At 43.1% G+C, this 12605-nt stretch overlaps 2 protein-coding genes across 2 annotated transcripts in view; both read right to left on the bottom strand.

Annotated features, from left to right (window-relative positions):
- The window catches only part of NPC1 (NPC intracellular cholesterol transporter 1), a 310606-nt gene extending 301626 nt beyond the window's left edge, over positions 1 to 8980 (bottom strand). The window contains exon 1 of the mRNA XM_078687419.1: positions 8633 to 8980. Coding sequence (XP_078543545.1) covers positions 8633 to 8716 — 84 coding nt within the window. The 5' untranslated portion in view covers positions 8717 to 8980. The remainder of the gene's footprint in view (positions 1 to 8632) is intronic.
- A 1422-nt stretch (positions 8981 to 10402) lies between these two features.
- On the bottom strand, positions 10403 to 12313 carry LOC144828067 (uncharacterized). The gene has a single exon (XM_078686205.1). It carries the CDS (start codon positions 12311 to 12313, stop codon positions 10403 to 10405), a length of 1911 nt encoding a protein of 636 aa, XP_078542331.1.
- Between the last annotated feature and the right edge of the window lie 292 nt (positions 12314 to 12605).

The following is a 12605-nucleotide window of genomic DNA, read 5'->3' as shown; positions in this document are numbered from 1 at the left end:
CACTAGTCAAAGGCAGCTTTATGCAAAATAATGTATGCATATCACTTCCATACCTCAAAATTAGTTAAATAGTGATTGGTATTTTGTGACTTCATATTTCACTGGGAAAGTATAGAAGAAGCATAAAAAGCTATCCGATTTGTCCACGTGTCTGTTGAAAGTGGCAGATTTGGGTCAGGATACGGGCCTGCCCAGAAGGAACGCCGGAGTAAAAGGAAATGTGACAGACCCCCTTGGTGCTTCCGACTCAAGTTTGGAGATGTGAACTGAAATGTTGTTGCACAGACATGCAGATATGAAGTCCTACACGAAATCCGAATTACAGCCTGTTTTTACAACGTTTTCACTTTCCTCAATATTTGGGGGGGGGGGGGGTTGGTTTAGAAAGATCATCGATATTCGCTCACTGAAATAATCCAAGGGATATTTACAATCATAATTGCGCATGTTTTGTGGCATCAAATCAAAGTCTTCCAATTTAACTGCGCAGAGTAGTCATCAGGGCCGGACTGGCAGTAACGGGCACCGTGCGTTTCCCCGGTGAGCCGCCGGGGACGGTTTTGGGCCCCTGGGGGGCTGTTTTTGTTACGGGGGACTGCAATTTCGGCCCACGGTAATAATATCGGCTGAAACCGGCCCTTGCAAACAGCTCGGCCACACCCCTTCAGCCCCCCCCCCCCCCGGGGGGCCGGCCGAGCAGTTTCGGGTCCCTGGTAGTCATCCCTGCAGAGGAAGGTTGTAAGGCACCTCGCCTTGCTCACAAACGACATTAGACAATGGCCAGGCCGCGTCAGCGCGACACTGGCGGGATCTATAATTCTTGCTCTCCTGGAAAGTAGATCCAGCAAAATACATCATTCCCACAGTGTCACATTATGATTATTCTGGTGTATTTTCGTTAAGCTTTCTAAATGTTCATCTTCTACACACAAGCTCGCAGACAGTTTACATTTATAAAGCACAGAAGTCAGCCATATCAAGAGGTAAAGGCCTCCACGGGGGTGAAAAAAAAGTTAAAGAAGGATATTTAAATTAAGACTGCTTCAAAGTCTTGTGGTCCCAGTGGTGGAAGTCAATGGCCAAGACATTATTGGTCCATTGATGACTCCATGTCCTACCAACAAGCATTGGCAAAGCCAATCACATTTGTACTTTTTTTTATATAGTGAAGAGGTTTTTCTCAAAGTACAGGGACAGAAGCAGAGTATGTTTTTCTTGCACAAACATCAAGTGCATCCAAGGTACGAGCAGTGCACACTTCCCGTACAAACACACACGCTTGCAAAAAAGGAAGAGGATATAAATCCGCAATGGCAGCTACAAACACGCACACTTCCCCATGCTCCTTGATCTGTGACTTTCAGAAGTAGATACTGTACGTCAGAGGAGACCTCCCCCCCCCCCCTCCCCGAAGAGAAAGTGCCAGGAGGTGGCTTCGAGAAATAAACAAGATGTTGCAGGTGACCTTCAGAACAAGGCGTGTGACTCTGAATGACGTTTGCTGGAGAGCACTCCAAATGATACCTCCAGAATCAGACACAATACTCTAGATGAACTTCAAGAAATAGAAACACAACAAGGCAAACTCCATAACTGGAAACTATACCCCAGATGGGACCTCCTGGTCTGATCACTACCGAAAAGGAATATGAAGCGTTATATAAAATCAAGTTATTATTACGGACAAAGACAGTTTTCAAAAGGTCCAGAGGATCCTTCGCGAACTTCACAATACAATAAATGAGGCTTATAAAGCCAGACAACAATTCATATAGAGGAGCTGGAACATAGAGCTAACCATAAGCTTGCATAGGAGACCTCATAACTCAGAAAAAATCCACACAAGGGCTTCAGAACTGGATATAAAATCCAGATACAGCCTCTCGAAAATAACACAATAGTTCAGTTGACAACTCATCAGTGATGTGTACACCAGTAAAGCAACACCCATTTTCTGCTATTTAAAGTTCTCGTTCAGCACCCCAATTTAAATCTGGTTCTCGGTGTGGCCTTATTCTGCTTGCTCACATTTGTTGCTGCAATACGGGGACTCCAGAATACTAAAGAACAAGGGATGCTTGAAGTTTCAGACATTGACAATTGACACTTAGTGAAAAATTAAAAAAATTAAATATAAGTAATAGGTTTGAATAATTTATTTACAAATGCTGTTCATAGCGATTTCTGAACATGTACTGTTGAAACAAATTCTATGATTCTGATAGTCTTTTTCCTAAGTATCTTTTTCAGCATTAGGCCCATATTTTTTTTTTCTTGTTCCTCTCTTAATTCCTCTTGCTTATAAACATTTTTTTTTATTTATATGTGGTCCAATGCTCGTTTTCTCCTTATGTTACAATAGTCTACTGCCACTGACGATGTGGTATTTGCTATTGGCATTGTAAATGATGACCTAAAAAATGTTCCAAACACCGCAAGCAAAAGGGAAGAAATTCAGAAATATGACTTACACCACAAGAGACAATTATCTTCAACAGTGGTGTATACCCGTGCTTTGTGCAGCAGAATTTCAAGCTGCTGTAAGGCAACACTTTGATGACTAAGCAGCTTTAAGAGTGTGACACTGTAGAAAAGGATGTGACACGAGGCCTTGTGTTCAGTGATCAGCAATACTGGAAATAAATGCGGGCAGTGCACATTAGTCATCTTAAAAGGTTCTCTGCGAGGCGCTCCCCAATGCACATTGCTCGAAAGTACACGGTGTCCGAGTTCTCTCGCTTCCTTGAAGTTTAATAGTGCATGCACTGGTAACTAGAATTTTAAAAAGGGGTTAACACATGCATCGCTGTTTTTAGAAACAGTTTAAGATACACATTTTAAAACATCTCTCGTGTTCGGTAAAACAGAAACCGCCATGAAATGTTTATCAGGAACAAAAACGGATTTGTGTTCACTGTACTATTCTCGTCTAGGCAACCAGAGTTTCAGCGGGGAAATTGGGTGAGCCTCTTGTTTCGCCAGCATTAACTGTTTACAGAACTAAAAACTCAAAGAACAGTTCAACTGAAGAGGAAGGAATGACAACACTAAACTCGGTGCGTATAAAAATGCAAACCAGGGGTGTGTGTAAATATGCACACAAACTAAAAAGTAGTGGTGATTCAGCAGCACACTACAGTGACCCATCTTCCCTTCAGAAAGACCAGTGTTTTACAGTCCCTTAAAAGAACTGCCCTTTAGCAAGTATTGACAGAGCCAATGTGTATTGCTCATGTATAGACCATGCACACACCATTGCGGCATTTAACTTATGGCTGCTTTGGGCCTTCAAATTCAAACAAATATCTCAGAATGAACAACCCAGTGCAGTAACCAGCTACATATGTAAGAAATACCATAAAGGGATCTGCAGAGCTGTACAAAGCTGCCAGTTTACTGAAAACCATAAAAAGTGTTTCAGTTCTTCATTTATCACACTGCTAAGTACTGCCTCCTATAACACAATAACCGCACCTCAGTGGTCATCATGAAGCACATGGAAACACTTCCCACACAGGATCAAAACAAAGAAAACACACTTCCAACCACACACTCGACATTGCATGCTACCCAAGTAGGCAAGCGCTTCAACGCTCCAAATAGGTGTAAGCGCTATATAAATGATACAATATGATACATAGGAACTCAGCTTATGAGTTCACAAGCATGCACAGATCCAAAACAGCTACCATGAGGAAATGGGATGCATTATATGGTGGTAATACACTTCCAACACTTTATGTCGAGTAGGTTTTGTCTGTAAAAGCCTCACCTCAACCCTGGGTAGTTGTGGCACCAAGCAACAAGGCTTGCACAAAGGAACAAGTGTTAAGCATTTAAACAGCACCATAACATTTCAAGATGAAACTGACCCAATACTCAAGAAATCCAACACCAATTTATAAAAATTCAGTCTATTTTTTATAAGAATTTAGACACTAGAACGAAAAAGATCCACCGGAAGGTTCTGGAGATATTGATTTTACAAGCAATAATAAATCAAAGCAATTTCGCTCAACCATGAATAAGGCTTGGCAAAGCCAACGAACTTAACACTAAAACTTTTTCAAAGAAAAGGTAGGTAAGTGTCAATGCAGTCAGTTAGAAGCACTTGAGGCGACCAACTCCAGCAGGAAGCTTGTCAGGGGGGCCAGCAAGATCCTTGGCTCTAAAGATGGTGTTGATGCGATACTGTCAACGGGGTCTTTCTGCAGGGATTCCTCGGTCCACAAAGATGATGAGGGGGTTCTGAGTGCAGGGTCGACTTCTCACAAAGTCCTCTCCGGGCTCGCTGAAGTCCAGTCGCCAGTAGACTACCAGTCGCACATTGTCGCGGTCACAGGCCAATCCTTCCTGGGTCGGTAACTCACCGTCTGATGGTCCCAGCAAATCTCTGACAGCACTCCCATGTTCAGCGAACTCGGGTGTAACTCTGTGTGTCAGGTCTTAGTCCTTGGTGCTGCATGGTGGTGGTGGTAGTAGTGACTTGAAAGCTTTGGGCTACCAACTTGGCCCCAGCAGGATTCTTCAGCTGTTGTGTCCCTGTGCTGCGAACAGGAGGCCAGTCAGCTGGACCTTGTAGTTCTCATGGCTTGACTGATCTCTGGAGACAGCTTCTTCTTGAGCAGGACACAGCAGTCCCTCTCTTCACTAGCTACCAAATGCAGCAGGTGCAGTGGTCATCGTTGCAGCCACTCTTTGCTGGTCCCTGGGAACAGCAGGGCAGTCCTCCTTCGGTCCTTCTTCCAAGTTGGTCAAGATCCAAGGTCTGGGTGCCAGGGGTGTACCCTTTATGCTCAGAAAGTGCCACCAGGGCAGCACCATTCTACCCACTCAGAAGATGGAGAGACTTATCTGTCGGTGTTCAAACTTCACTAGCCCACTCCTGGGGTGTGGCTACCTCAGGGCTATTCCCCGCCTGTGAAACCAGTTTGGGAACTGGGTTCCCCTCTCTGCTTCCTGTGCCAGCTTGTCTCTCCCAACAATGGGGCGGCCCATCTGCCCTTCAAATGGGGCTTCACCTTTGAAGCCTACCTTTTGGGACAAACACTCAAGTGGCATTCTGCAGGGGGGAGGTGACACCACTCTGGACTGTAATCCCTCATTGTTCTCCTTCCGGAGAGTCATTGGCACGTCTCACCAGGAGGGCCAAAAGCTGTCTCGTGGAGCAGGCTCCACGTGTGCCTGGGAAGGCCCAGGAGTTTTAAAGACAACAAAGAGCTAGCTTTGCTAAAGCTGCACACTGAAACAAGTTACATCAATTTCGACTTGAGATACAAGTCGGGCTTAATGGTACAAGTTGTTTGATACCTTGCAGTGCCCACTTTAGTAGCACTGTTCAGGAGTTAGCATAGTTGAGGGGTCAGTGTGTGGCCCTGTATTCGCCACTTAAGTGACCAAGCCTTTCTACAGTAAAAACAGTTGTTTTGGGAATTTTACTGTCAGGGTAGTAAAGGACTGTGTCATAAGTTGCACCCTGCCTTTGGGGTTCAGTAGGTCTGCTAGAAGGGTGATTTACACACATTTCCTGGGGACGTGGTGGCTTTGCCATTGTTTCAATGGCAACTTCTGGTTAGCAGTGTATGACTGCCCTACCAGTCTGCAGTGGAGGACTAGGGAACTTGTTTTACTTGGGGGAATACCAGGGAAGCACTATCAGGGCTGCAGGGCCTGGGATACCCGTCTAACTTACTTGCCCTGGGTACCAGAGTACCATTTACAAGGGATTTTCTGGTAAGTTAGCCATTTCCAACTGGGTACAGTCAATTCGACATACACTGTAGGGTCAGGGCACTGGCATGGAGGTCTGGTTAGCAGGCTTCAGTGCACTCTCAGAGTCGAAAAACATTTCCTTACACGTACAAAGATTCCATTTTCCACTGTCAAACAGTCCAAGCAAACATCCATACACAGTGACGAACGTAAAGACTATCTGTAGTACATAAGCATGTGCAAAAGAACAGGGAGAAGCACCACAAAGAAGTACTGGGCGACGCACATCAATATAACACTGGACAATGAGGCTCTGAGCTGCAACCCGTGATGAGCATGAGGTAAGCACTATGCTCTGCATATCAGCAGAACACAGGCCAATCTCCAATTGAGGGGCATACAGCTATGTGCATGAGGGGGATGCAGAGGATGTGTAGCAGAGGGCACAGGGCGAAGCACAACAGGAGGAATCAGCTTCAAAAGCAGAAGGTAAAATGCTGCAATCCAAAAAGGCAAGAATGCCTTTAGTTAGCATTTCAGTTCAGACCTTTAGTTGTAAATCAGTGCTTTAAGTGACTTAGCAGGATCCAGTGGGTAACTACACCACTGGTGGAGGTAGGCTAATCTGTACGTTTATTACAATAAATCAAGTATTCGGTCTACAGCCTGAAATAAACAACTTTCAATTTAGAAGCAGGTGTCTTCATTACTTGAGTCATAAGTCAATGATAATGTATGACCATCTGAGGAATGAGAGGGAAATCAGCCCACTTAAATTGAAACCTCTGTTCTAGGTAAGAAGTGCGTTGGTACAAAGTCCATTAGCACTAGGAGCTACCTTACTAGTTCATGACATTGTCAAGTAGGTCAAGTTCAAAATTATGAGTAAGAAAACAAGGGACCAACAACAGTCACCACTATACCAGTTTAGTTTCAGTTTACACCTCATGACTGTTTACAATCCAATCAGACACTTTTCCCAGTGCATGGCCTAATTTTGAAACCCATAACAAACAATTTACCCTCATAGGCAAGAGAAGCAGATTATTAACGTTTTCAATAAATGGTTAAGACCATACTTTTCTATATATAACGCTGTCACCTCATTTTACTGCAAAACAAATAATCACAACATCGAATAGGTAGGTTATTACTACAAGAAATAGATACTAGTTCCATTCACTGTCTACTTAGACAGGAGTAGTTAACAAGTCTTTCGTGCTGTAATCAGAATTTATGCTGGAGGTCTTCCTCCAAGCATTGACTTTGTCATGTGCATGAAAAACACTGCTGGAATGCCACATAAATGGTAAACTCAGTCTTGTCAACCCCTTATGTGATCAGGATTATTCTGATACCGCTTTATAAACTGCTGCAAACTTTCCAAAAACATAAGTGGCTTTATTCTAGGGACACCAGATTTCCCTGAAAACCCACAACCACCCACATACATTTTTAGTAATATATAACATTTACAAAATGCACACATTCAGTCCTGGATTACAGGGGGACCCAGCAGCGATTATTGAGCTGGATCCAGGCTGGACCCAATCAAATGATGTGAGTGTGTCCCAGGACAATTTGCCATCCATGGGGCACATTCAGGAGGGCCTGCACTGTGTGTGGTTTTTGCTCAGAGTTGCAGCCTGAAGGTGAGGGGTCTCTTATTTTAAGTTACAGCTGGGCCCAACATACATCATACATGCCAACATTTAAAAAACAATGGTGAAAATGTATTACTCCCATTGACTTAAATAAAGCAAACCGGGAGCCGCCTGTCTGGGTCGGGACCATTGCCTTGCATGACACATGACTCACTCAAAAGGCCATCAACACTACTTTTGTTCAAGTCTAATCTTGGCTGGAAGCTACATGTCACTTGACAAGTTTTTACGGGATAAACTATTATTTGGATGGAGGGTTTTGAAGTTTTTAACTTTGTACATAGGAGGTATGTATGTCCAGCAATAATTATATAAGCATGTATGTATCCATTCGAGTAATTACACTAATCAACACTTAGATAGCATTTCCAGTAAGTGGGTATTACTAACCAAAGGAACCCTTTTTAACAACCTTAGAATTACAAAAGATTGGGAAGAAACAATACGGTTCTAACCGTATGCTTTGCAGTTTGAGTGCAGCTTCTTGATGCTGGTACATAGCTCTACAAGCAAAAAGGATACCAACTTGTGACCTAAGGCAACACCCAAGAATCTCTGCAACATAAGCAGTAACCAACAGAACTATGCTTTATGCTGTTTACAATGAGTCAATCCTGTAACTAGGCTGCATACAGATGTCGCCATAAAACGCACTGGCCGCCCGTTATCTTGTTTCAACTACCGTACCCAGGAACTTGCTGGGTACGCAAAGATTTAGGCAGCAGGTGCATCAGCCCAGTAAGACATTTTACAAAGCAGACTGTTTGTGACCACTTAAGTAGGCCAATACAGAGTCATTAACAAATTCAGATGGGACTTTGTTTCTACTTTTTTGGGGCACAATTATAAATTAAAAAAAGTAAAAGTTAACTGTTGGACATCATCCCTTTTGACTCCACCACCATTCTGCTGCTACTCATTGACAACCAATTTATGGGATTCCGAAACATATTTCCATTTCCAGCCCTGTACATAACCACGAGAACTGTTCTGTTTGCACTTAAAACTTGTCACTAGTATTGTAAGAGTTTTTGGATAACAGCAATTTATGATTAAAAACACAAAATGCGTTTCATCTTCCCGGTGAAGTTTTTTTTTTCCAACAGAAAACCCGTTCGTGTTCTCAGTAACTGTTGACTTGCAAAACTATTGCAGAAGGCATGCGCAACACTACAGAATAAGTTAATCATTTTACAATCCCTACAGAATTGTTTTCAGGGCGATACAGGGGTCAAACAGATGCGAGAGCAACTGACCTGCAGAGGTTGGGAAGCCAGGAGGAGCAGGATGAGAAGTGCCGGGCAAGCGTGTCCAAGGCTTCTGCAGGAGGGGGTCCACATGGCTGGGGGGTCTGTGCCTGTTTTGAGCGGGTCCAAGAGCGCTAGCTCGGTGCCACAGTTTGCGTTGTGTGCCAGGGAACGATGTGTATGAAGGAGGGGTCAGCTCAGCCACCGGTGAGTCAGGCGTGCGTCTGTCAAGGGGAGGGTCTCCCCGCGCGGATGATGCGAAGCGTCCCTCCCTCCCTGCCTGCCTGTCACCGCCTCTCCAGATCCCTGTGCGTCTCTAGAATGCATACACCCTTTGCTGCCTGGCCCCTCCTGCTCACGCCACCGGTGACTGGGGCCTCCTGACGCCACGGAGCCTTCATCCTCCAACCAGCGACGAAGAAACACTGACTAGGCTACTGCGGCCTGCCTTCCATCAAAGACAACTAGACTAACTAAAACATTGCTGACAGAGGGCTCCATTCATTTCGTTGCAAACTGTCCGCCATTTTTGAGTGGAGTATTTCCCCAACAAACATCTGTAGGATAGATGTAAATTAAAGAAAAGGTATACTAACACGCTTTCTTTACCGATTAGGATCTCCTTTAATGTATATTACGATAGTTTCCATATATGTTATATATACACTATTTTATACAAACTCGTCTATTAAATATGTTTATCCATAGAAGCATAATATATGTATTATTTTAACGACGTTAAATGTATTTGATATGACGAAATAGTTCTTTATAGGACATCTTTCGTCAACTTCGTGTGCTGGGACATTCTTTTTTTTTTAAATACATCTTTTTATTGAAACAAGCATCAGTTCAAATAAACAATACAGAGGACACATTAAGTGAAGATATAATAACGACATATGGAGGGTGAGGATTACATTTCAACATAAACAAGCATTGGCATGGCCAATAGGTCCGCCTTTGGGAACTTATAAGTGTTTAGTTATCCAGCACAATATAATTGGTGCAACAACATCAACTGTTGCATGGCTAAACACTTATAAGGTCCCAAAGGCGAGACCTACTGGTTATGCCAATGCTTGTTACATTACTGATAACAACCCTGTATGATGCTCTGGGGTGATCACTGTCGTGTTCCCCGGGACCCACAGAACACACGCCAGACGTCGTGTTATTACACAGGTACCTTTATTGTATTTCGATCATGGTCGGTCATACAGCGCCCCACATCCTGCGACCTCTCGCCCTGAGGCCCGGTCCTCGTGTGTGTCCCTGATCAGTGTTGCCAGATTTTTAGACCCGGCCCAAGCCCAAAGCTGCTCAAAAACAAGCCCAAAATAAGCCCAACCAGACCAGTTCCAGCCCAAAAACCAGCCCAAATTAGGAACTCTGAAATGATGCACAAATTATCATCACAAACAATTTTAAGGACAAATATACATTGTATTCAATATACAGATGGTGGGAGGGTGTTAACTGGGCACCTGCCTTAATGCTACTCAATTTTAAGACCAGTCCTTACTGTGACTTTGTCATGTGAAACAGGCACCGCTCAGAATACAATAGTAGAAAACAAAGAATAAGCAAGGCAAAAATAGTGTTCTGAGCAATTTATTAAAATACAATTTATTGGGAGCAGTAAAGTCTGTAAAACTTAGTGGCTTCATTATTCCTTACATTACAGATTAAAAATCTACATTGAAAGTTTTCAACCCCTGACAACACACATGAGCTGCATGCAGCTCCGGGGTGGTGGCGGCACTGACTGTTAGAATTTTAATCATACATTGTTCTGTTAAATTGTGCAAACAATTGCGGGGGTGGAAGAAATGAAGAGGACTTTATTGCAATGCGTTTCAGTCCAAACTTAATATATAGAATACTTGAAAGCAGTTTTAGGCCCATTCTGTTCCTTCTATCATTTTTTAACAGCGTCATCTGCGAAAAAACTCGTTCAACATGAGCATTGGATATCGGGAGAGTCAACATCTTTATAGCACCCATTGCAAGCTCGTGAAAACAATGGCTGCCAGCAGCATCGGTGTAGTTATACACTTCCATCCAGAACGATTCTATGTTTGAAGTGTTATGAAATGAGCATGAAGATATAGTTCTCCACTGTGACTCCAGGACCTCCAATGGACAGGTGAAAAAGGCTTGTGGCAAATCTGTTACAGGTGGTTTGGGATCTGCAAGTACTTTTTGCGGACTCAAACTTTCTAACTTTCTAAGCATGCTGAGAGACTCGGGGAGACGAACTTTATATTCAGACACCAACACTTTCATGAACTCTAGGCACCTTGTCACAATGGCTTCCTTTGACACAGAGGGGAGTTTACTTTTATCCAGCATGTTACGGAAAGCGAGCCCAAGATCCACATCATCCAGTGAAAGATAAATGGCAGAACTTTGTAAGTCTAGGCTCTGCAACTGCTCCTGATTATTAGCTGTGAAAACACTTGGTTTTAGTATCCTTTTAAGTGTGGACAAGTACAGAGTATATAGATCGCGGAAGATGTGGAGTGTATCCCCAGATTCTAGCTGAAAAATCTTGTTAACAACCTTTATTTGTTGGAGCATTGGCTTTAAGAAAGTGAGGTAAAGTAGATTTATCTCATCTTGATACATTTCCTGGAGCATCCTTGCTGCATAGCAGTGTTCCACATAGGATGCTGTGCAAAAGTGTAATTTTAAGGCATCATATTGTTCTAGTAAACGATCTACACAATCTGCCATCACTAGCCACCGTGTTTCACAAGGAGAAATTAATTTCAGGGGCATTCCTCCGTCCAATGTCAGATACAACTCCTTATAGTCAGCCTGGCGTTTTGGTGAGTGGGAAAACCAGTTGTAAGTTTCTCGGATCATAAATTCGATATTGCTAGGAATGCTCCTTATTGCTTTCTTAGCAATGATGTCAAGGGAGTGGCAAATACAGCGCACAAGTTGCAAGGATGGTTGTTTATCTCGCAACAAGGTGAATGTTGAGTGGTGCTTCCCACACATGACGCTTGCCCCATCTGTACCTATGCCAATTAAATTTTTAATGTCAAGGTTACAAGTTTCCAGCATGTTTAGGACTGCATTTGCTATATCTTCAGAACAGGCCTGATCTAATTCTACCATGGCAAGGAAGGTGCTTACAAATTTGTTAAGCTTTGTGCTGAAATATTTAATGCAAATGCACAGTAGTTTTTTCACTTCAATGTCAGTCGATTCATCAATCAATAAAGAAAATGGTGATGTTCCAATATCTTTCAGCAATTCCTCTTTGAAATATGGGCCCAACAGAGAATTAATTAGTGCTGTACATTTTGTGCGGTGCATTCGGAAGGCAGGGAATTCATCTTTCAAAATGTCACCATACCCATCAATGTTATTAATGGATGTACAACAAGCAGTTTGTATGGCAAATCTGATTTCTCTTCTTTTCTGATCGTTAGAAATGGAAGGGATAGGTTGGACAAAGGATGCCACAGATGTGCTCGCTGCATTACAGCGCGAGCGGTGTTTAGTGGTTGCTGCATGTTGCTTCAGATCATTATAATGGGCACGGATCTCCACATGGCAGTACTTGCATGCTGCTTTGCTATCATCTGTCCTTACAGGAGCAATCCATTTTTTTAGTTCAGGATCCAACTCCCACTCTTTTCTGTATATTTTTTTATATTGTGACCACTTGCCCATCTTGCAATAGTCAAACTGCCAAGTCAGCTGGGCGCAGAAAGATGGACTTATTCACGATGAGGCTTGACGACTGCCTGAAATTGCAACAGACAAAAGGCAATCATTGATCTTGGCTCACTGCCAAACATGTAAAAAGCAATAACAAAATACTATCAATAAATCCCTACTTGGCAATGGATACTATAGCATACAGGCGCATTGGTATTCCATAGAGCATATCAGTCAGTCAGTGAGGTCATTAAGCAATAGAAACAAGATGCTGGTCCTTTTTGGTGAGTGAGGTTCCTATGCT

Source organism: Lissotriton helveticus, chromosome 4_1 (genome assembly GCF_964261635.1).
Source record: "Lissotriton helveticus chromosome 4_1, aLisHel1.1, whole genome shotgun sequence".
NCBI lineage: Eukaryota > Metazoa > Chordata > Amphibia > Caudata > Salamandridae > Lissotriton > Lissotriton helveticus.
The sequence above is the reverse complement of the archived record's forward strand: the minus strand, read 5'-3'. Positions and strand labels throughout refer to the sequence as shown.